We start from the raw sequence: 25,149 nt of genomic DNA, 5'->3' as shown, positions 1-25,149 counted from the left end.
CAGAACCTGGAAACAACCTAGATGCCCCTCAACCAAACAATGGATAAAGAAAATGTGGTACATATACATAATGGAGTACTATTCAGCAGTGAAAAACAATGACATCATGAAATTTGCAGGCAAATGGGTGGAACTAGAAAATATCCTCCTGAATGAGGTAACCCAGACTCAGAAAGACAAACATGGTATTTACTTACTCATAAGTGAACACTAGATGTAAAGCAAAGGATAGCCAAGACTATAACCCACAGCTCCAGAGAAGCTAGCTAAAAAGGAGGACCCTAAGAGGGACACATGGATTGCCCTGGGAATGGAAATAGATGAGATCTCCACGAGCAAACTGGGGATGAAGGGTGGGCAATGGAGGATAGGGTATGGGGGATGAGAACATAAAGGAATGGGATGGTCAAGCTGAAACAGGGATGGAGTGGAAAGTAATGAAAGAGATACCACGATAGAAGGAGACATCATGGGGATGGGGAGAAACCGGGTGCTAGGGAAGTTTTCCAGAATCCACAAGGATGACCCCAGGTTAGACTACTAGCAATAGTGGAGAGGGTGCCTGAACTGGCTTACCCCAGTAATCAAATCAGTGAATACCTTAACTGTCATCATAAAGCCTTCATCCAGTAACTGATGGAAGCAGATGCAGAGATCCACAGCCAAGCTCCAGGCCGAGCTCCAGGAGTCCAGTCAAAGAGAGAGAAGAGGGATTCTATGAGCAAGGGGCATCAAGATCATGATGGGGAAACCTACAGAGACAACCAAACCAAACTAGTGGGAACTCATGAACTTTAGACTAGCAGCTGTGGAGTTTCCATGGGATTAAACTAGGCCCTCTGCATAAGCGAGACAGTTGTGCAGCTTGGTCTGCTTAAGGGGCCCCCTGGCAGTAGGATCAGAGTCCATCCCTGTTACATGAGCTGGCTTTTTGGAGCCCATTACCTGTGGTGGGACACCTTGCCCAGTCTTGAGGCAGGGAAGGGGCTTGGTCCTACCTCTACTGGATGTACCAGGCTCTGCTGACTCCACATGGGAGACCTTACCTTCTTGGGGTGGGGGAGTTGGAGGAGGAAGTCTGGAGGGGCGGGAGGAGGGAAGAGAGGGGGAATCTGTGATTGGTATATAAAATGAAGAAAACATTCCTTAATTTAAAAAAAAGAAAAAGTGATAAGAAGCAAAGTGACTATACTGGGTATATTTGGTTGGCTCCCAGGCACACCGGGAAGAGCCAGTCTCTGGCCTTTGAGATGAGTTTTTCTGGGTCTCTAAGCACATTTGAGCAATGAGAAGCCCACATTGTCCAAGTAGCCAAGAAGCTGGCTCTCCCTTCACAGTTGGAAAACCAAAGTGGCACCATTTGAGCATGGCCAGTCCTGCAGCCATGCTTTCTGGTAGGTTCCAGTTGGCTCCCTGGAACCATTTGAGTCAACCAGGTGTTTGCAAGACCGGCTTCGTACGGTATGCTTCCATCCTGCAAATGTTGCCCTGACATGTGTTTTGGGATTGGAAGTGTGTGAAATAATAATAATAATGATAATGATAATGATAATGATAATAATAATAATAATAATAATAATACTTTAAATGCAGATGACAAACTTCCAGTGGGGCTGGAGAGCTGGCTCAGTGGTTAAGAGCACTGACTGCTCTTCCAGAGGACCTGAGCTTGATTCTCAGCACCCACCTGGTGGCTCATCACAGTCTGTGAGTCAAGTTCCAGGGGACTGGATGCCCTCTAGCGGTTTCTGAAGGCACCAGGCATGCATGTGGTGCAGACATACATACAGGCAAAACATCTATATACATTAAAAAAGGCAGACAGACAGACAGACAGACAGAGAAAGGAAGGAAGGGGGAAGGGAGGGAGGGAGGGAGGGAGAAGGGGAGGGAGAAGGGGAGGGAGGAAGAAAGGAAGGGAGAAAGGGAGGAAGGAAGGGAGGGAGGAAGGGAGGGGAGGGAGGAAGGAAGGGGGGAGGGGAGGGAGGAAGGAAGGGGGGAGGGGAGGGAGGAAGGAAGACTGGCTTCCAGTAGAAGGCTAGCTCACAATAATTGATCCTGGAGGCCAGGTGTCAGGTATGCATGATTTTATTTAAAATGTGTCCAATAAGATTTTCCACTTGGAATGAACATTTTACCTTTTTCCGCATGTTATCATAAACATTATCTCCTCATTTCACGGAGTTCCTTAGAAAGGTCTAGGTAATTTAACAGAAGAGCAAAATGAAAGTGTGGTGAGATTAAATAACAGGAAGTTTACACCGCAGTGAGGGTGCTCTCGCCTCAACCTCAGGGACACACAAGTGACTGGTGGGTGAAGTAACAGACCGGGTCATGCAAGTCCTCCGTGTGTCACTTGGTGTCCTTTGGCAGCTCTGGTGTCTCCTGTCACTAGCACGGAAGACAAAGTGAGTCCGATGACCTCAGCGAACGGGCAATTGTCTTTTGGTGGCTGAGAGGAGACGGACACAGACGCACTGCGGGTGGAGCATTCCCTAATGTCTGAAGAGAATGTTCCCTCTGGCCCGTCTGCGGCTCTGAGCCCCAGGGGCCTGCACCTTAGGTCCTGAAACCCCCCCCTGGCGACCGCAGCACCCCCCGCCTCTCATCCAATGGCACTGGTTGACCTGTGAACAGCAGCACAGCACAAGATAAGCAAGGGAGCACATTTTAATCAGGTGGGCAGTTGTAGTTTTAAGTCAGCACTAGAACCCGGCAATGTTAAGGTTTGTGTTTTCATGAGCCAAAGGTCATAGCATGAATGAGGTCTAAATGTCATCACAGCGGACCACAGGCCACAGAAAGAAAGATATGTCTTCAAGTTATGTCGACCTGCCAGGAAGAGAAAGAGAGAACAGAGCACAGCGCAACAGGGGCCGGCGGGGGCCCGGTGGTGCGCGGTGCTCCAGACTTGGGAACAAGGCCTTGCACATGGAAATGAAGTGGGCGGGGCATTGAGATTCCCGCCCGCGGCTCCGGGCTGCAGTCTTGGAAAGAAGCTAAGGGCAATGGGACAGGTGGGCGGGCGGAGGGGCCGGGGTGGGGCAGGGGGGCTGGGAAACATCATCATCTCGACATGTGTTCTAAAGTGACTTAGAGACGACGGTCATTTATTATGGAAACACAATCCTGAACAGTTCGCTCTTTCTCTCCGTAAACACACCAGTTCATAAATAACTTAAGCGTGTCCTTTGAATTCGGGACACAGTTCTGGCTGGAGTAGAAAAGGGTAGAAGATGCGCAGCGGTGGTGGGAGGAGATGGCAGGGTGGAGTGTGGACGGGCCTGCTCAAGCGTCGCGGGTGCGTGCGGGCATCAGCCGTCGGACACGGGCGGGGTGACCCAGCCGTACTTCTCGTGCGTCTTCACCAGACTCTTAAAGGTTGCTTCCGCTTCCTTGCGGCTGAAGGACTTTTTTGACTTGCCGGCTTTTCTGCAGATCCGACCCTGTGTGAGAAGGAAAGGGACACCAGGTTAGAGGCTCAGCAGTGGACCTGTCTCCCGATCCGTTTGTTGAAGGTACATACGGTGGTGGGCATTTCTGATGTCAGAGCAGAGGCCATGTGTTGACCCCCAGCAAGGACGACGGGGCACTCTCACGGAACAGATGGGGGGCTACAGCTTTCTTTGATAGAGAGCGCAAGGGAGAGCCAGAGACTGTAAACCTTTTGGGGGTGCAGACACTTCCCCCCCCCCCAAACCATAGCCTCAGCTTTATCCAAACTGGTTCAGTCTGTGAGGCTGGAAGGCAGCCTCCCTGCAATCCTGAAACACAGTTGAAGGATCCCGTAGGAGAAGAGCATCATTTCAGATGGAAGCCTTCTCACTGGACCGCTTCAAGTGTAACTTCCGGGTTTTCTTTGACAGCCATGGAAATAAATACATTTATATATAGATGAGTATATTATGTGTTCACAATGCAATTAAAAACTAAAATTTTAAAACCAAGCTTGGAAGCAATTACTGAATTCCTGTCATTTCAAGCATTATATAGCTTGGGAGGCAGGTGGGGGTCAGAGGTCAGAACCATCTCCTCAAAAAGACTGTGTGTGTTCTGAAGGACTGAAGACCGGGTCATACAGTGGACCAGATAACCTGTTCCACCTTAAGGTGGCTGAGAAGACTCAGAGAAGAAGCTGGGTGTGTCCAACCATTTGATAGATGACAACATGTTCTCATCTACAAAGTTTACTCTTTGAAAACTACAAAACTGAGTAACAAAAAGGATGCAAAAATGTCTCACAATGTTTTCAGTAAGTTTATGCTTTCATGTTGGGTCAAATTCACAGCCACATGCAGCCTGAAGGCAGAGGGGTGGACATGCCTGCTAGGCCATGAGAAATGAGGAAAGAGGAGCCTGTGGTTTGTCACCAGAAGTTGGGATGGCAGTGGGTCCTTCCTGGATAGCCTGCTGTGGCTCTTAGTCATCTAGGCTCTTAAGTGACTGCTCACCTGAGTTGTCGCCTTTGGCCTTGTGGACATGCTCACTCCTAACCAGGGTCAAGCTTTCCTGGGGTTTAGTTTTCTCTTTGAGCAACCGTGCACATGTTATACACAGATGGGGCCCAAACACCCCCAAAGACACAACTGCCTTCCATCAGCCGGCCACCTGCCTCCAGTTGCCCACGACTTCTTGGCAATGGAACAGGTTCTGTGTATTCCTGGGGTGCTACACTGATGTCACAGTGTGACTGTGTGCATGTACTGGGCCCTGAACTGGAGTCAGGTCTCCAAACTACACCACAGCCCTGCTTCACCACCCATGCACTGAGGTGGCCTCCGCCCAGGCTGTGGGGCCAGAGGCGGGAAGCGTGCTGCAACCCTAGCTCTCTCTGATAAGCCAAGTGAGAGGCGCTGGACTGGCCAGGGGTGCAGGCCCTGGAAACCCGAGGATGGAAGAGCAGCTTGCACGTGTGAATTCAGAGCTTGCACTTGTAGTCCGATGGGACCTTCCTAGTCACAAGGCAGAAATCCAGGCAGGGGTGTTCTCCCTGTCCAGTGGCCCCATTCCCAATGGCACTCTGGCTTACTGCTGTCTCCCTGCTCTCCAGGACACCTGACACCCTTTATAAAGGCTTCCAGTCGGACCAAGTGAGCTTTCAAAGAGAGAAAGAGGACCTGAGGGGAGGGGAGGGGAGGGAGCAGCTGCCTGATGACTGTAACGATGTCCCTAAGTCTCGCCAGGGTATGAGCTCCATGCTTAATTATATACTTTGACACTTTCATGAAGGGTGGTTATACCCTATAACAAGGGGCCACCAAGATCTAGAACTTGCACAGCCGTGGCTGCGGTCTAAGTCCGAAGCTTTGGCATCAGACATGGGGGGAAGTGTTTCTGCAGGAAAGTTGGTTCATACATCCACCGGGGCGGACAATTTGAGATAATGTGGGTATTTTAACCATCTCTTTTATTCCTTTGTATGGTACTGATGACTGATGATCTGACTGAGAATTCTGAATAAAAGGACCCAGACAAACAGGCCTGCAGCAATTTTGGAATATTCAGTGGCTTTGTCACGAACATAAACTTGGCCTATTCTTTGTGAAAGTCCCAACTATTACAAGACACAACCAACCAACCCCCAGTGGAACAAGTGGTCCTTTGTTGCTTTTCTCTCTTCCCGGGAGGATCATGAACACAGAAGAGTCCAGTGCGAAGTCAATTTGACGGCCGGAGAGAGGCTGCCAGAAGCCTGCTGCTCAGGGCCTGCTTCCCACTAAGCTGCCAGCGAGAGGCTCCCAGCCCTGCCGTGAGCACACACACACACACACACACACACACACACACACACACACACACACACACACACGGCCTGCCCGCTTCAGATTGCTGGCCACCTCAGTATCACACAGGTCAACATTAGATTCCGAAAGCAGCATTTCTTTTCCCGGTTCTGCCGGTGGCTGAGTGGTTTTCACTGGTGTGGCCTGCAGTGCCACAAGACAGGGAGAGGAGACCCCCCTCTCCCACACGTCCTGTGGCCACGGCTGAGTCTGTAAGGGAGTCTCCAGATTGCATAAGCCGAGTGAGTGGTAAGACTCAGCCCTGAATGTGGTTGGCAACATCCCAGGAACGGGGGTCCCAGACTGAGTGAGAGGAGGAAGCCAGCCGGGCATCCAGCACTCAACTTTCCCAGCTTCTTCACAGAGTGCAGGATGGGATGCTACCTCACACTCCCGCTGGCGTGACGACTTCCCCGTGGTGGTAGACTGTACCCTGGATCTGCCAGCCCAGACAATCCCGCCTTTCCTTAAGTTCCGTTCGCCAGGACTTACTTTGGTAGCGGCGACAAGAACAGTTAACCAAGCGCTTGTTACAGATTCACCGAGACAAGAAAAGGAACAGGAAACACGGAGAACTGTGAAGGAGATACAATAAAGGACTGTCTGTCTTATCCTCAGAGCATCCATCTTCCCAGTCTGTTTCCATATAACAGATATTTCTCTTGAATAACTCTCATTTCTTGTCAACTATCTTTACTTGCATTTCACAAGAGAAGACGTGGATGAGACGCTCTTCGCCCTTCACTAGGAGAGCTTGGTGACATCCTCCAGAGTCTATGACAACATTCATGGTGTTCTTCCTCTCTCCGGAGCTACAGGTTGTTAAGGTGGTGCCAGGGAAACACAGTGTTGGCCTCCTCAGTCTTTAGGGGCTCAGCTGGACAGTGATGAAAAATGAGAACACAGGAGCCAGACCTGCACCCGAGAAACAAAACCACTAGGTGTGCCTTTGGTTTGATCTTGCTTTGCTGGAGGCTTAAAAAAAATACAGATGTGAGCGGGGCGGCGGCAGTGGCGCACGCCTTTAATCCCAGCACTCGGGAGGTAGAGCCAGGCTGATCTCTGTGAGTTCCAGGCCAGCCTGGTCTACAGAGCAAGATCCAAGACAGGCACCAAAAACTACACAGAGAAACCCTGTCTCAAAAAAAAAAAAAAAAAAAGTGTGTGTGTGTGTGTGTGTGTGTGTGTGTGTGTGTGTGTGTGTGTGTGTGTGCACGTGCCTGTGCAGAAGCCAGAGGTCAAATTTGGGTGTCATTTCTCAGGCACCTCCCACCTCACATTTTGATATATGATTTCTCACTTTATCTGGAACTCGCTGATGAGGCTGAGCTGGCTGTGAGTCCCAGCCATCTTCCCATCTTTGCTTCCCCAGTACTAGGATTATAAGCATGCCCCACCATGCTTTTTCTACATGGCTTCTGGATGTCAGGCTCAGGGTCTTAGGCTCACACAGCTGACACTTTACCTACCAGGCTCTGGCTTTGGGAGGTGGGAGGGCAGCCATGCGATTAAACACGAAGACATTCCCATGCAGCCAACAGGCGAATAGGTGAATCCAAAGACAGGTTCTCTAACTCTGCACAGTTTCTGCTGTGCCCACCTACACATTGACCCTCAGTTGCCAGGGTTACCCTCAGTGGCCTTGTGGCCTCATTCATTCAGTGTGTTGGGCACTGGGTTAAAGAAGACGAAGTGATGCCACCTGTAGGAGCTTTGGGACCATCATCTGGACACGATGAGGGTGGAAGTGTGTTGTGGCTTCCTTGGTGCTGCGGCACTGGGGCTGGGTGAACCTGCTGTGAGTTATTCCGTACAGAGTAGGTATAAGCATCATCCTGGCCTCATCCCACTAGATGCTCCGTATGACAGTGTTCTTGACCAGACAATGTCAGATGTCCTGGAAGAACTTTCACTACCAACTGATATCTGGCTTAGGGACAAGCAAAGGGGCCTGGGCCCATCCTTACTGTTCAGCAGATACATGCAGCCATGTTTCTGGACTGGGAGCAGTGCTGGCTGCCGGACTGAGTCAGATGCTAAATGTCTTCCAGCCCAGCTTAGGAAAAGGAGAAAGGAAGGAGAGAGCACCGAGAAAAGGTGTGGGGCTGGAGGGATGGCTCAGCCGTTCAAGGCTAGACTCATAACCAAAAACATAGGAGAAAAGGTGTGACGATCGATGCCTGTGTCCCCAGAGATTTTTGTTGGTGGTACTGGAATTAGTTTTGAAATGCAGCCCTAAGTAAAGGCTTAAAATAGACCGCTGTACTCTGGGAGCCACGGGCAGATGCTCTGTGGGCTTACATATGGAATTTTTAGGCTGCGTGGTACACGCACGCAGGCACGCACACATGTGTGTATGCTTACGCATACGTACACACGCCGAGTGGGGGAGGAGTAGAATCAGCCGATTTGCTGGTAAGTCCTTATCCCAGCCCTCCCTCCACACGTGCACGCCAGGGCAAGTCACCAGCTCTCAGTCTTGTTGTCTGTAAAAGAATCATCACGTCGTATCAGAAGACACCGGGTTTCCAAAAAGACTCAAGTGCAAAGCGGTGGACGGGTCATTACTGTCAAGTCACCGTGCCGTCCACGTCCTTTAAGACCACGTCGTCAGTTTGCCTCCTTTCGAAACAGTCACAGAAACTCTGTCTTTTAAAGTGGAGATTATGACTCAGGTTATTTGTTATAAAACTGCCTTCATGCAGACCGGATGCATCGTCGTGTTATCTAATTTCTCGGACTTTTCGTGTCCATTGTAACTGTTGGACGTGAACATCTCAGTTCTGTATTGCTCACTCCCATAGGTTTTTATCTATAAATAACCCTGTTTGGTATTTGTGCTCCCTTTGTCTGTGGGTTTTGAGTGTACATTAATGTTTCCAGATTCCTCCTGTAGAATTTCCGGGCTCCTGAGCATTTTTTTCTGAGCCCTAATTCCAGAGCTGAGCCTTCCTTTCAAAGCCTTTAGGAGTGTAATTGCTGGTTTCTGGCATCCAGGAGCCATGTGCTGCAGCACAGCTTCCAAGCCTGGGTAGCTCTTCCCCAGGCTTCCTCTCTGTCACACGACTCCCTGGGGAGACGCATAACCCTCACCGGCTCCTGGCTTGAAGGAAAACGGGACACCAGGCGCTTGGAAACTTGAAAGGAGGCCCACGGGGGCGGGGGGGGCGGGGGGGAGGGCCGGGGGGGCGGGGGGGCTGACTTTCTCTTAAGGTTGGAAATTCAAAGCAAATACTCAGCAAAATCCATTTGTAAGTTTACAAAGGGGGCAGGTAGGACACAACACAGATAAGACTGCGTCAAAGAAACCAGCTGCTCAGTCACAGCAAAGGACACTTAAACCATAGGAAAGAGACCTTTCTGGATGGGGTAAACCGAGGCATCAGATGGAAGGGCTTGGAGCACATGCAGCTGTTAGCATGACCTGAGTATGTGTGCATGCATGTGTGAGTGCATGTATGTCACTCATATACATGAGTATCTGTAATGCACACTTGTGTGCGTGTGCGTGTGCGTGCGTGCGTGCGTGCGTGCGTGCGTGTGTGTGTGTGTGTGTGTGTGTGTGTGTGTGTGTGTCAATGTGCACAGGCACATAGCTTGTCATAGGTGAGTCTGTGCAAGTGGAACACCGTAGTGGTGGCTTCCAAACTGTGGGGACAAATAAGTTCCCTGAAGGGATATGACCACTGCCTAGAGCCCAGCAGTGACCTCAAGGCCAGCTTCTTGCTGAACTGGGGGAGCCCCAGGCTGCATGGATCAGTCTGGAGGTCAGTCAGTTCTGCATCTAGGCCCAGGCTTAGTCACCCTTTGCAACTGCAATCAACACTGAGGGTCAGGAGGACAGAGACCGAGGGGCCTGAGATGGTGGGGGCATGCCCTTGGTGCAAATGTGCTGCTTTGGAATGCCAGTGTGGGTTGTCTGAAGTGAAAATCCCGGATTGCTGGCTTCCCTCACGTCTCTGGAAGACGGTCTCAGACCCACAGTTACTAGTGAACAGCTGCTGCCTGGCTGTTTTCACATAGGCCACTTCATCAGATCCTCAGGACTCGTATGGAGCCAGATATTCTATTCCTTGATTTCTAAAGGTTACAGAAGAGCCTGATCTGCTGAGATTGGAGGCCCTGTACCCTAGAAGACCTTGACAAGACCCAGGGAAGAGCATCATGGTCAGGGCCTCTGGAGGGGCCCAGGACACATCATGGAGGAGGGCTTCTTGGAAAGGCTGGAGGAAGATTTACTGAGCATGATGGGGACCCAGAGCATTCCAGTGACCCCGTCACTGGTGATTCCTGTCAGCCCATCTGCTCAGTTCCAATCCCCAGCACCTGGGCTTCAGGTTTCTGTGTTCTCAGATGGGATTTCATCAAAAGGTTTCTGCCAAGTGTGGCTCAGGATTCCTTTCATAGACACCCTGTAACAGATTCACTTAAACCCCTCTCTGGTGTGGATGCTCCAGACGATTTGAAATCTGAAGCAGTTGATATCCAAAGCATTTTGGGTAAGAATAGTAATATATTTTCAGAGGATGTAACTCTGCACACTAAAAGGGGGCAGTGGGTAGACAGTGACCTCCCTCCATGTCCCAGTAGCATCTAGTCCCAGTGGGGTGCAGTGTGTCAGGCCCGGAAGAGCACAAGGTTAGACAGAACACTGGGTCAGGCTGTCTTTGGCATGCCTGTCCGGGGAGGTGCTTCACTGGACTTGGGGCTTAGGTCAGCTTAGCTACGGTCACTCAAGAAGGAGGGTGACAGCCTGGCAGAGGCAACATTGTGTCAGTCCAAGCAGACATATGTGGGCAGGACTTGGGGGAGGGATCAGTGAGGCCAGGATACCAGAGCAGTGTAAGGGGAAAGCAGGTTTCCAGGACTGGGTGCTAAGTCTGTGCTGGCTGGGTTTGGGATGCACATCAATCAGAACTCCAGGCTGAAGGGGTAGGCATGGCTGGCTTGGCTCTCACACCAAGGAATGTAAACAGTTTTTGTGAAGAGGGTGCACAGGACAGATGGGAGGGAGGGGAGGAGCCTGCCTCCACTCTCTCGTGGACCATAAGCCTCTCAGAAGTCCCCCTCGCCTGGCCCTGTGATCTCCTTGTCCTGTGTGTCAATAACCACTATAGGGATGAACTTCTGTGGTCCATGGAGAGAGCAAGTGAGGACACACACGTGGTCCCAAATCACCCACAGCGCCAGCTCTTAAGGAGCCTTAAATGAGTGACAGTGTTTGGATGTGAAATGTCCCCTACAAGCCCATGCATTTGGACACTTGTCCCCAGATTGGGGTGCTGTTTCAAGAGCTGGAGGAAGCAGATGGTTGGGGGCAAGCCCTAAGGCTGTTCTGGACCAAGGTCTGCTTCTGCTGAGATGCTTCCTCCTCCACGGAGCCGCTCTGCCTGTCTTTCCCACCATGATGGACTTCATCACCTCCGTCCGAGAGCCAGAATCAATCCTTACACCCCAAGTGGCTTCTGGTGTCAGGCATCTGATCACAGCGATGAGAAAAGTTCAACCAATGCAGACGGCTACTTGAGAACTCTCCTACTTTTATGTTTTAGTAGTTGCTGCATTTGGGAAGAAATATGTTTCTTTAACAGAAAGAGCAGCTTATCCATAAAGGAGCCCTAAGCGGGCAGTCCAAAAGTCCCCAAGAACCGGTCAAGTAACTGTCGTCTGAAGAGTCTCCAGTGGCTGCTAGAGACATTGGGAAGGCAAATGCATGGGGCTTCCTACTCCTCAGTTGGCAAGCCTGGTGGAGGGAGCCTCCAGCTGAAATAGTAAGTTTAGGAAATAATGAATAAATGAGTGAATGAATGCAATGGGCAGATTAAGATCCCCGTGATGGGAAGATAATAGATCATTTTTGTAAGAATCTGACTGTTCGGTGCAAGGCAGGAGAAGATCTCAATGCAAGCCCCTCCACTCAAGAGGAAATGTTTCCTCACAGAGAAACCTTACAGAACAACAGATTGTTTAACCCAGTCCCAAATATTTCCCCAATTCTTAAGCCGTTTATGGATTCAGGTACACTCTTAATTTTGTGAAACCTCTTGGAAGGAGAAAGTATCGTTGGTTTTGTGTACATTTTGATGGTGTTCACTGAGAGGCTTTTAAAGTGAAGGCACTTTAATTAACAATGCCATAAAAATCCCCCAGCCGCCGGCAATGCCAAAGGCATACTTCACAGAGTCTCAGAAACACAGAACATCATTTTCCTCTCCAGCCTAAAGAAAGTTCTAGCAATTGTTGAGTCTGCATCGAAACAGATGGTATTTTGTTGGAAGAATCAAGCACAGAAAAAGCAACATTTCTGCTAAAAATGTGCGTGATATCAGATGATCATTTCAAAGTTGCTGTTTTGAGACTCACTAGCACACTTTTGCTTGAGCATTCAGGTCCTCGGGGTGGGGTCCAGTAGAGTTTATCCTACCACAGTGGAGAGACAGTAAGACTTGAGGGAAGGGAGACATGACCCGCCGTGTGACAGACACTGTTCTCAGGCTGGGGCAGTCCTCCCATGAGATAGGCCAGGACACCCTAGCAGTTGGGCCCAGTGACCTTCTATACACGTGACGTAACCGAGACACAGAAAGATCAGTGAGGCGCTTAAAGTCACAAAACTCGGAACACCCCAGCCAGATTCTCACAAAGGAGTCTTTGGCTGTGAAGTTAGGGTGACCCATAGAACAGAGGACAAGCAAGGCAGAGACCCCCATCCCCCACAAATTTCCTGTCTTGGCTTCTCCGTGACTCCTTCCCCAGGGAGCTCTCTCCTGCTATTGATAACCCCCCTTTGAGTCTAGAACTCCAAGCCTGTGCCTCATTATCGCCACTATGCATAAACCTCCAGTTTGCCACGGCGATCGCCCAGCCTTGACTGACACTTCTGGCCTTCCCCGTCTTCCCAGAGATTCGATCTGTTCATGGTACTGTTCACGTTACCTCTTCTAGCTTCCTTCCTGTTGCTGAGATAAAACACTGTTCAAAAGCAGCCTAGGGGAGGAAATGGTTGATTTGGCTCACACTTCCAGTCATGCTCCATCACTGAGGGGAGTCAGGGCATGAACCCAAGCAAGAACTTGAAGCAGAAACCACGAGGAGGAACACTGCTGGCTGGCTTGTTCTCGGGCTCATGCATCGCCAGCTCTTTTATAGGGGCCAGGACCGCTTGCCCAGGAAATGATGATGCCACAGTGGGCAGTACTTTGCTGCATCGATTCACAGTCAAGATGTGTCTCCACAGACCATCCTGGTAGAGGTACTTCCTCAATGGAGACTTTTCAGGTGACTCCAGGCTGCACTGAGTTGGTAGATAACACTGTACGAGGGCAGTCCTCTTCCAAGATAAGGAGTAATTGGCACTGTTCTGAATCATTATTTCTGTGCTGTGCTAGGAATTGAACCTAGGGCCCCATACATGCTGGGCAAGCACTCTACATTGGTAGAGCTGCATGTATCGCAATCTAGCCCCCAAGCTCAAATGAAGGAAGGAATGACCCTGACTGATCTTCCTGCCTCCACCTCCCTAGTGCTGGGACTGCAGGCATGCACCGCCACACATTTGGCTTATGGATTCTGGAGGGGAGAACCCGGGTCTTGTGTGTGACAGACAAGCACTCTGCCAGCTGAGCGAGATCCCCAGCCCTCTTCATTTCTTTTAGATACTGCTTTACATGGGCCAACCTGGGATACACAGCCAACCCTGTGTCTTTTCTTTTATAGTTCTCGATTCTGTATGGGCAGTTATGAAAATATCCTTATACGCCCACCTCATTTTCATGGGTAGGCCTACAGACTATGCTATCCATGTTATCACTGCTCTCAGCAACAATTCTGGTCCCCTAGTCAAAGATGACTCTGTCTGATGGCAACTTTCAAGGAACAACAATGCTTTCCCAGCCAATTTGGCCTCTCGCTTCAGATCCTGGCCCGCTTTCTGCAGGTTTTACGTCTCCATTCTCCATCTCCTTGGGCCACATTAAGAAAATAGAATCAAGCGTCCATCCACCAGCACCGCAGAGGTCTGTATCCATTTGTTCTTACTCCTCTTCTCCTGTTGGGGTTGGGGACAACTTTGCTCATTCCAGCCTGGGGCCACCCACCCACCCACGGCAAGCCCACCACGTCATGGATGTCTCCATCTGTTCTTGCAGTCCTTGTCCCACCCAGGGGTTTTCCTAGGGCGTCACATAAAAGTAGATGGACCCACGGCTAGCCACACTGTGGAAGAGGATACACCGTCTCTGTCTCCAGGGAGGACACATCCCCTAGGGATATACACAGCTGAGCAGATGGTTTCCAGAGAGACACATGTGATCAAAGTTACTCACCCTTCCCACTTCCTGCCTTCTGCCCTTTCCCTACAGAAAGCTGGACACTGACAAGGCTCACTCTTCCCCACGCAGGACTATGCTTGTCTGTGACCCCCAGACTCTTCCCCCTTTCAGCTGCCGTTGACTTGATCACTCTCTACCATCAAGCTATTGGAACATTTCTTTATTTCACAGCTCCTGCTAATTGGTTCCCTCAGCACAGACAATAGATAGGCAATGCCTTTGAAGAGAAACCCCTCCCAAACAAGGGGGACCAAGATGGTACTAGAGAGTGTGACAGCAGAGAGTGCCAGGGGATTGGTGTGCACTAAGAGAGGGTGACCACGCTCTGATGTCTGCTCCTGCTCGCAGAATGCCGTGATTTGGAGGAAAATTGTTCTAGAAAAAAAAATGCACTAAGAAGGAGAACGGGATTTCTCAGGCAGCAGGGCAGCCTGGAATTCACTCCGCAGATGGTTTTTAACCTTGAGGCGCGGGTCTGCCTTTGCACTTGCTGTGACATTTCACGGCTGTGGTCTGTTCTGTCAGCAACAGGACTTGTAACGACAGAGAAAGTCCACATTGCATATCACAGCACCCGCGTTTGCAGATGGGGAAAGAGTTGTGGCATTAAACAAATAAAACTCACTTGAGATATGTTTTCTGGAAAATTCAAATGAGAAAATGTTATGATTTGGGCACACACCACATAAAATACACACTACTCTTTTAGAATAACTTGTTCTTGGCATACAAACACAGCAACGGGACTGTATGGACATTTATTTCATGTATTTTTACCAAACGTGTCCCTGAGGACAGGAAGTTGAATTTCAACCATTACACATATCCACACACTTGTTGGGCAGAAGCCCACCAGGTGTTGTGGCACAGTTTGCAGGGACAGAGCATGGTGTCCCAGGTGTGGCTTTTTTCAGACAGCATCAGGTGAAGACTGAACTCATGTTGTGGGGAAGGGTTGAGCCTCGGGGAAGAACAGTGAATGTTGGGAGTCTCTACAGAGCCTCCCATGCTCTGTCAACAGTCCACTTAGTTTACCACTGTGTTTAGGGACATGACATTTACAGCTTCAGTCTCCACCATTTATCCAAATGCCACTTCCACTCCATCCAGACACGTCACCAGGTCACTCTCCTTGTCTCAGAGTGGACATCTTTTAAGATCCAAATGATCGACTTTCTTCCCAATGTGTCTCCTTTTAACGCCTCATGGTAAAAGAAGCTACAGCAACTTTCATGGAGCTGTTTCTCTAAAGTCTGCAATGTCACCCTGACGCCTGGTGGAGTACTCCATCTTCTGGGCAAGAGTGCATGCCCGGTGCAGCCAAAGCTATGCTGGGGGAGGGACACAGGGCGGCTTCCGTAGGCATTCCCTTCTGTCCCTCACAATGACAACAAGCTGCTACAGGTCTACTTTAGCATGAAGGGCTGGGCTTCAGGACGACTGTGGAGGATTTTTGCCACAGCTGAATTCACAGTGGCCTTGCAGTGTCTGTGTCTACATCAGCAGGACCCAGAGGAGATCATGGCCAGGGCTGAGCTCAGGTGGTGGTGTTTTAGTGAGTCTAAGTAGGTATGTGAAGGTGCACAGTCTGAGGCAACATTGTGGTTATTACTGCCTCTCTGGAGGGATGTGGGTGGCTGAGTGGGTGTGGGCATGAGAGGTGGATCCACCTTGATGCCCTTGATGCCCCAGAAGAGCCTAAATTGTCAAAGATCTAGAAACTTCAGTATCAACGCTGGCCACTGCTCTAAGGGCTTAGATGTGTGGCTACCTTGGGTAGACTCTGGTGGGGGTGGGGTTTGTAATTCTTGGAGTTGGCGGGGATCACTGGTTTACTTATTGATAGCCAGGAGGGCAGTGTCTAACAAGGACAGGTGAGGTGAGGATCACAAAGGCCAACTATGTTTTCCTGCTGAGAGAACTGTCATTAGCAAGTGGGTTGAAGGCCCCTAAAGGGACAGCAGAGTGTTGTCACAAACATGCTGTGGCTCACAGGTACTTCTGTCCCCTGCGGCCCTTTCTCCCAAACAAGCTGAGCTCAGGAGCACACTTGTCCAAGGCCTCTGCCCTTGGCCTTGAACCTCATGCCTAGACTACACTGGTCACCAGCCCATTTCCCTAATGAGCAAGCACAGGGGAGTCCTATCTGAGGCAGCAAGAATTCAGCCTCTCTGTGACCCAGAGGGCAAGCTCCAAACCCCTTCTTAAAACCGATGCCTCCCCCCCTGTGGAAAATTGGACCTTTAGGCCCTGAGAAACTTTTAATGACCAAACTCCCTACAAGAAGAAGCCGTAAGCATTGGATACGTTTGCCCCCAGAGCACCCTCTGGATTGTTTTGTGCAGTGTCTGCTAATGAGGCGCTAATGAGGTGGCAGGCTGTAGGTGAGAGCAAGCATCCACTCCTCAGGCAGGAGTGAAGACTCCCCTCCCTGCTAGGACTCAGGCTGCAAGGAGGAGGGGGAGCCCCCCCCCCTGAGTCCCGATCCCAGGGATCCCAGCTGCTTCAGCAGACTGCTCACCACCCTGATTCCAAAGGCCCCCAAGGGCTCATTTCGAGTCATTTAAGTGGGTGTGATGCGCTTAGCACGAGTCATCCCAATACAGAATCACTCTATTGCCAAAAGCCTGCTCCATGGCAGGCCTGGCTGCGAAATCCAGCAGCCACCAGCAGAGGCTAAGTCCTGGAGGCCCGTGCATCTTCCTGTGGGGATCCTCGGTGCTTCTAGGTTATTCTGCCTGCTCTCCCCATGCCTTCCGGGCACGCATGTCCTGTACGGCTGTGGATTCCTGGCCCTAGCCGGCAATGACCGGAATATTCTATTTTATAGCCAGAGCATGAAGCTCCCTCCATCCCACCCCAGCCTCCTCCAGTCACTCCTCCACCGCCACCACCCACGTCGCCTTCCTACCCCTCACTGTGGACTAACATGGTGTCTTGTGCAATTCAGAGCCTGGAGTACAAAGAAAATACCAGTCACACAGTGTGCTGCGACCAGCTGGAGGAGAAGAAATGACTTGAGGGCTGCGCTATGTCTTTCAAAGCTCTTTCTAATCTGCTGGCAGCGTCATCCAGGTGCCTCCAAGCAACCGGGGCTGGCTCCAGAGTAAATGAGACCCAGCACTTTTTCATGTTGCCAATGAAACAGGGCAGAGCTAGGGCCCGAAACGGCTTAGTGAGTGTTGCCGAAACAAGTCGGAGACCTCAGTCTAAAACATCGTGTTCTATGATCATAAAATAGATTTAAGACTGCAATCAAGCGAAGAAGCTGATTCTAAATTCCAGTTTCTAGCCTTTCTCTCTCTCTCTCTCTCTCTCTCTCTCTCTCTCTCTCTCTCTCTCTCTCCTTTTTTTTGGGGGGGGGGGTTTCTCTGTGTAGTTTTGGTGCCTGTCCTGGATCTCGCTCTGTAGACCAGGCTGGCCTCAAACTCACAGAGATCTACCTGGCTCTGCCTCCCAAGTGCTGCTAGGATTAAAGGTGTGTGCCACTACTGCCTGGCTCTAGTCTCTTTTGAAAAGCTTAGAAAACAGAGGAATTGATTTTTTTCTCTGTCCTAATAAAACAGAAAAGGCATTCTCCATAAATAACTGAGATGGCTGCTAGTATTTCCAAGTCATTTCTGGGGTTATGCTCTGACTGTTCCTTAATTTGTATGAATATGTGGCAATATAGCCTTTGCTTTTTGAGCAAGAATTACATTAGTAAAAAGAATCCCCCCTGATTTTATGAGCATCCCTGGAAACCTTTGAACAATACCTACTGTATACTCTGGCATGGTTTTGGAAAGCTTGTGCCAGACCCTGCTCTGAGCATGTGCATAAACTTCCCAGTCTTCATCCAGGTGAGAATTCCACAGTCTCTCCTGGTGAGAGGAAACTGAGGCACCATGTAAGGAGCATGAAGTCACACAGCCAGCTGTAGACTGTGCAACGCTGGGTTGTAGAGTTTATGACTGCGTTCACTTCTCACTCCAAGTGACCACATCTGCACTCATTGCTCGGGTACTGAGTTCCACAAGCCCTGCACAGCTCTCTATGTCCTGCATCAGGTGAGTGCTCAGGCAAGTTCATGGAGCGACACACGACTGTTGTAGAATTCTCCCCCTATAACAGGGAGTGCAGCCCTTATACCATGGCTGGAAGGTTGGCGTACACAGCGCCACTTCTCAATGTGACCCACATGGTGTTTCACACGTGATAGCTGGGCTAATTTTAATTGAGTTGTACTTTTGCATATGAATGATTGGAGACTTCGGGTCAGAAAATTTCTCTGTGGTAGAGGGGCAGCACCATAAATCTTTCTCTAGTTCCGGAATCAGGGCTGGACTGCATAATGCTTGAACATTTACCAGAAATGTCAGCCCCTCACGGACTCCTGGAATCCTTCAATGCCGCTTCAATAAGCCAGGACAAGCAGCCTCACTGGGCTACAGAATAGCCAGCTCTCACCACACCACACACGTCACCATCACTGTTGCCATCCCAAGAGCCCAGGCTCCGCGCCGGCCAGGTAACCAACATGGCCTCACCAATTATTGTTATGTTGGCCTCATGTACTCTTAGATCTCACACGCATGCCATTTTAGCCCCACAGAGTTGGACCTCCAACCACACTCAAGTTCTGATCACGGAGTCTCTGTGAATATCCTTCACAAGGTAAGCAATTTCAGAACACTTAGGGTTTCACAGTAGACATCTACCGATGTTGCTGAAAGTGGGCAGTGCGGTGGCTGTTTGCCGGTGACACCATGGAGGAGCTATTGTGGAGAGGGTTAGGGGACGTCCAAAGGAGTTAAGGAGAAAGCCACCAAAACTCCCCTTTTCCTCACAATGGGAAAGTTCATCCAGGTGTATTTTGTACACTGGCAGAATAAGTTAATTCCCCTCTGTTCTGTTATTGTGGTTCTGACTTTGGATTGCTTTATGATTTAAAGGCTCACAAACACCAGCTTTATCCAGTCTTTGAAATGACCCAGTCAGTTTCCCTCTGGCTTTGTTTCACTTGTGCTTGCGTTATCGAGGGGTTTTCTTATCACCGAGACACAATACTAGACTAACTTTGCTATTTAATGATGGCAGAATTGAGTATGCAGAAGTGGTAAGGGCCGGGCTACTTTTGAAGAATGTGATATGATAAGGAACATTGGCACCCCCCAAACTGCTGTGTGATTCTTATATTTCTATCTCCTTGACAACTGGACTGGCTGCATGGGCCCTTCCCACAGGGAATGCAAGCCAAGCAATGTGAGTCCCTTGTGGGTACAGCTAGGAAGGGATGCGGACCCGATGCCCACACACTTCGGGTCAGGGTGGGGACCTGATGCAGGAGCTGTACCCGCATAGACTTGGCTCTGAAGTGTAGGTCATTGGTCAGGCCTGTTCACCTCTTGGGACCAGAGTTTTCTGCCATGAGTAAAGTTCTTGGCAAATAATCGAAATTTTTTCATTAGCTACAAAAAAGCTTGGACAAGAAAGTCATTCACTGTGTGCAGAGAAGTGAGGCTGATCTTTGCCCACATGATGGAGAGAGACTCCAGGTGAAGGGAAATCGAAGGCCGTTGGTGAAGACAGAGTGCATTCTGTGAGAGCTTGGAGAGAAGTGCTCTACACGCAGCATTTACCACCAAAGATGGATATATGCAACTACTTCCCACACAGAGTTTGATTCTCCATTAAAACACTAGAGGAGGAGAACAGAGAAAATGTAGGAAATACTGGAAACATCTAAAACCCACAGGGAAAAGATCTAGAAAGGAAGGAATTCTAAGAAACTGGTAACAAAACTCATGCAACCAGGAAACTTAATGCACAGATGCCAAGTCTCACTAGCATAAGGAAATGTAAGTTTAAAAATGAGCCATGTTTTACCAGTGAGAGTAGAGAGTTCAGTGTTTAAGGGTGTGCGTGAAGAGGTCACGGGCTCGTTCATGATAACTTCTCCTGAGGCAATTTGCTGATATGCATCCAATCAGTAAGCAGCCGGACCCCACCCTTTGATGCAGGACCCCGCCTGTGAGGCTTTGTTTATGGGAATGGAAGCACAGGAAGAAATCTGAAGTGTAGTCTATGCACTATGCACACTGTTGAGGGCGGGGAAGGGTACAGGCTGTCTACTCAGTCATCCAAGGCACTTCTCTTCTTTCAGTGGGGTGTGCTGGGGCTAGCAGTCTTTAAAGAGGTGACAGACCAGAAAGAAGGCTGGTGGATATAGGCAGAAAGACATGTGAGCTCCAGACCTCTGTGCAGGAGTGGCCCTGGGTTTCTGTGTAAGTGTGTGTGGGTCACATGTGTACAGCTGGCCTCTGCATAGACCCCATATAAAAATCTGGATGCTCTCTAGTCAGAGAGCTATAGGTGTTAGACAACCAACACGCCACCACAATCGCGCACACTGTCATCCTGTCCGGGATCTTCGTGGCCCTTTCAGGAGGAGACAAACCTTTAACAGTGACAGAAAGGACCATAGCTTAATACTGACCACCACACCAAACTAGAGTGGACTTGTTGGCACCCAGACAGCTGTGGGCAAGTGGAGGGGCAGAGATGACTTGTGGGGAGGACATGCCTTCTGAGGGGTCATCCATAAAATGCTTTGTTCTGTCTTCTGGGTACTTCTGCGTCTTTGGAGAGAGAAATCCTGTGTTCATTGCTAGTTCACCCAATGAACCAGAATGGCAGCACAGCCTTTTACCACAGCTCCCTCAAAGTCAGCACTCTTGTTTTTTTGGCAAGGTCTCACTCCAGCTTTATCATAAGCATCACTGGAGGATGGAATTGGGGAACCATCTATTTCTCCATTCAACAGTTGCCGTCCTTAGGGCAGATGACCAAAGTCAGCAGCAATAGACAAAATCCATTTATGCCATTGGTCATTTAATTGCCTTTTAGGGTTAAGTACATTAAAAGGAAGAAAAATAATTAAAGATCATTTTAATTGTTGTATTGCAAACATTGGGGATATCTCCCTGAAGTTAAGATGTAAATAGCTATATGCATTCTATTTGAATAAAAATTTATATAAGTATTTTTAAATATCCATTTTAACTTTATAAATATCCCAGATTCATACATACATATGCCTATATTCACACACACTTGCATACATATATGTATGGATGCACATACAGAGAATCAAGCCTTAGCTACCCCTGATTCTTGCGGGGGAAGGCCTCCCAGGGATATCAACCAAACATGACATATTAAGTTGCAATAAGAATAGGCACATCCCATCATATTAAGACTGGATGAGGTAACTCAGTAGGAGGAAAAGGGTCCCATACGTAGGCAAAAAAGTCAGCGACCATCTGTGCTCCCATTGTTAGGAGTCCCAAAAGAACAGCAAGCTATACAACCATATCATATATGCAAAGGGCCTAGGTCAGACCCTATAGGGTCCATGATTGTTGCTTCAGTCTCTGTGAGCCCCTTTAGGCCCCACTTAGTTGATTTTGTGGACCATTTTCTTGTGGTGTCCTTGACCCCTCTGGCTCCTACAATCCTTCCTTGCCCTCTTCTGCAGGGTTCCCCAAGCTCCGCCTATGTTTAAGCCTTAACTGTCTTGACAGGCTATGTATGACTCAGCAGGTTTATGGAGACTCTCCTGAACATCTGGGACTGGCCAGCCTTGGCAGCCAAGTGTGGAAACATGCCTAGGACCATCTAAGCAGTCGAGCAGCTGGACCCGGGAGATGCAGCCAGGCCTCTGGCAGCTTTACTACTCTCTGTGGACTTCAGTGCATAAAACCAAGCCTACCTTATCCTTGGAGAATTCAAATGAGAAGAACACAGATGAAAGTGTGACTGGAGGCACTGACTCTATCAGTTTCTGCTGGGAGCCAAAAGGGTGATGATAGTCTGTTCTTGGGCCTTGGTGGCAGACTGGCTCTGATGTTTGGGGATATTCTAAGGAACAGATGCAAGGTGCACACTAATAAACAAGATATTCTATGCTCTGGAATAATCTTTCTGTATACTGTGAATATGTATTGCTCTTATTGGTTAATAAAAAGCTGACAGGCCAGTAGCCAGGCAGGAAGTGTAGGTGGGACAGCCAGACACAGAGGATTCTGGGAAGAAGAAGGGCAGAGTCAGAGGAGTCGCCAGCCAGATGCAGAGGGGACAGAAGATAAACACGTCATGCTAATAAAGGTATCACCACATGGCAGAGCATAAATAAGGAATATGGGTTAACTTAAAATGTAAGAGCTAGTCAGTAATAAGCCCAAGCTATTGGCCATGCATTTGTGATTAATATAAGCCTCTGTGTGGTTACTTGGAATTGGCCGGTGGGAAAGAAATGGCCACCCACAGTTCTCCCTGCCATGCCTTGCAGGGGTCTGGGGTCTCACTCAGGGTTGTTCAGTGTTTGCCTCAACCAGACTGTTAAAACTACCAATTCTGAATTGTTCTCCGATGTGACTATAACCAGGCGAGAAAAATCCTATCATTCAAAGAAGAAAAATCAGAGAGGAGTAGAGAGATCTTCAAACATGACTATATTTCACACTGAACATGCTGCCTGGCTCAGGACAGGGAGCAATTCATTCACTTCTCCAGTGTCCATCTGCTGATTTCCAGGCAGACAGCAGAACAACACTTCAAAGGCTACCAGTCACAAACAAAACCCCACAGAGCCAATTTGCATCCACAAAAACACCCTGACCGGTAAAACGTGATGCTGAGAGAAGAGCAGAAACTTCAGATTGCATGCTCATGATGCTGGGAGTTGAGGCTGCTCTGTCCTTGCTGTCAACCGCAGAATGTCCTTGCATGGAGTGTGGCTTTGTTGCTAAAAATGTCCACTTTCCGACACCGCAATTACCAGGCACTCAGCACCCTCCAGCTTTCTCTAATGATTCATAATCTCGCTGTTCCCCAAGGGCACCTGCGCTGCTTCATTTGGTGACATCCACTGAGTGTCCTCGAGGTGCAAGGTCTGGGCTTGTCCAAGGAGTCCCACCATCCTGCCAGTCTTCCCCGCCCCCAGGGTGGATATTTTCACGGATTTCTCCACATTTGACGAATGAGAATGGAACCCAAACACAGATGGCTGAGCAACAGTGCTTTCACAGACATATTGCAATGACTTGTGGGTATCACACAGACGTGTTGTGTTAAGGGCTTGTTTTCTCCTGGGAGCGGGGACATGTGGCTTGGCTATTCAAGGAAGCTGCAAGGGGATGCTCTGGGGATGTAAGGAAAGCGCTCACTTAACGGGAGCCTGGAAGGAGAGAAGGGAGGAGGCTTCATGGAGAATGGGGCAATGAGGTAGCCTGGGTGGATGAGAGGAACACAGCAGGGAGCTTTGACTTCAGGATGCTGAGAGCAGATTGTGACCTATTCATATGCACTTAGCAACAAGCCAAACACTGCCCATCACAGGTCACTGGGTCCTAAAGAAGGCTGGAGGTAGACGCTCGCTTGCTCTGATTTTTTGAAGGAGGAAACAGGAAGGTGAAGATTCACTAAGACCTAACCCCAAGCCAACTGTGTGTGTTGTCTGAAACCGGGTCTCCGGAAACATTATCCAGGTAGGCAAGCCAAAGAGGGCGTGCTGGCATGGAGCCTGTCCTAATGTGGCGCAGAGATCCCCAGGGAGCAGAAGGTGCTAACCAAACTTGAGAAACACAGGAACCTGGCACAAGTGACATGATGACAACCTCCCCTCCTGACTTCCTGATATGAAATTACAGTGTTTACTCTTACAGAGAGACACCAGCTCATGATTGCCAGATACTCCCCTCAGTTCCGAAATTTGGAGAGTCTACAAAATAAAAACTGGTAGTTACATTTAAGAAGTGTCCCGATTCTTGTGAGGAGGCTTCAAAGGTCCTACATAAGGGTGATATTCGTTATCCCTCCAAGCTCTAGCTTCTCTCTGGGCAGCAGGACATTGGCCCTTAAGAGTCCTGAATGCTCATCTCTGAAGGGTTAGAACACCTGGAGGGAAAAAGATCTGCCCCCTGAGTCAGAGTGGATCCATTCTCAAAAAGGCCATTACTGTGTTTGGCTTGGCACTGGGGTTCCCTGGGACAGTTGCGGTATAAACGATAAAGTCTCTAGGGCCAAGGGCGCCTCTCCTGCCATGCCTTCCAGAGTCCAGTCTTCTGCTGCCAGCTTTGGGCAGCTCAGACCCAGGAGTTATCTTGTCCTCTTGGTGACTGCCATGTGTTGTCCAGTTCCTTCTCTAGCTGGCCAAGGAGTGAGCGAGTACCCTCCATCACGTCAGCGAAGCAGTCACTGCTGATGAGGCCTTGGGACATTAAACAGACAAGCGGAGGAACACCCAGGAGGTGTCCATGGTAGGCTGAAGGAAGTGACATGTATTGCTTCTCAGTTCTCTTCTGTCTAGAGACAGCATCTCATCACCTTGTATTTGGAATTTTGTCCAAGGAGGGATTTGTCATTCATATGCAAAACTCAATTTATGGCACAAAGTAAGAATCTTCATAGAGTAAGGAGATGGTGCTAAACCCGTCTCAGCTTGTACAAATCCCTGGGCTCTTGGTTTGCATGTGACCTTGCTCACTAGGCCTACTTTTTCTAACTTTTCTTAGTGTGAGACTTATGGCATTTGTTTTTAAAAGCCCTAAGAATATTCTAGAATGAAACTCTGCTATAAAATCCTATCACAAATCTGCACCACTGTACTACGAACCAGAAGTGTGTGTGTGTATGTGTGTGTGTGTGTGTGTGTGTGTGTGTGTGTGTCACCTGTCACATGCCCTCCCCCCACGTCTGTTCTGAGCACACATTATGAACCCCTATATCTACTCACGTGACTCATTTCCTTCCTGTACTTTCTGCTCCCCAAACTCATAATCCTCCCCTACATACATGCCACGTTTAAGATGTGGTGTGCAAAAGTTAGGTATAAAGGATTTACTCACTCGATTCAAAGTAAAACCTTCTTGAATATTCTGCAATGTTTTCTAAAACATTATTCATGTCTGAATGTCGTGACTTATTGATTCAAAAGAACAGCAGGAGACAGAAAAATAAAAGAAACCGAAGGGAGGTGAAGAAAATTAGGAGTG

The 25,149-nt window shown here is 49.2% G+C and overlaps 1 protein-coding gene across 1 annotated transcript in view; it reads right to left on the bottom strand.

Annotated features, from left to right (window-relative positions):
* Positions 1-2,072: 2,072 nt before the first annotated feature.
* The window catches only part of Ube2ql1 (ubiquitin conjugating enzyme E2 QL1), a 40,066-nt gene continuing 16,989 nt past the window's right edge, over positions 2,073-25,149 (bottom strand). The window contains exon 2 of the mRNA XM_042261347.2: positions 2,073-3,446. Within this exon, the coding sequence (XP_042117281.2) occupies positions 3,315-3,446 (132 nt within the window). The 3' untranslated portion in view covers positions 2,073-3,314. The remainder of the gene's footprint in view (positions 3,447-25,149) is intronic.

This window comes from Peromyscus maniculatus, chromosome 15 (genome assembly GCF_049852395.1).
Source record: "Peromyscus maniculatus bairdii isolate BWxNUB_F1_BW_parent chromosome 15, HU_Pman_BW_mat_3.1, whole genome shotgun sequence".
Lineage (NCBI taxonomy): Eukaryota > Metazoa > Chordata > Mammalia > Rodentia > Cricetidae > Peromyscus > Peromyscus maniculatus.
The sequence above is the reverse complement of the archived record's forward strand: the minus strand, read 5'-3'. Positions and strand labels throughout refer to the sequence as shown.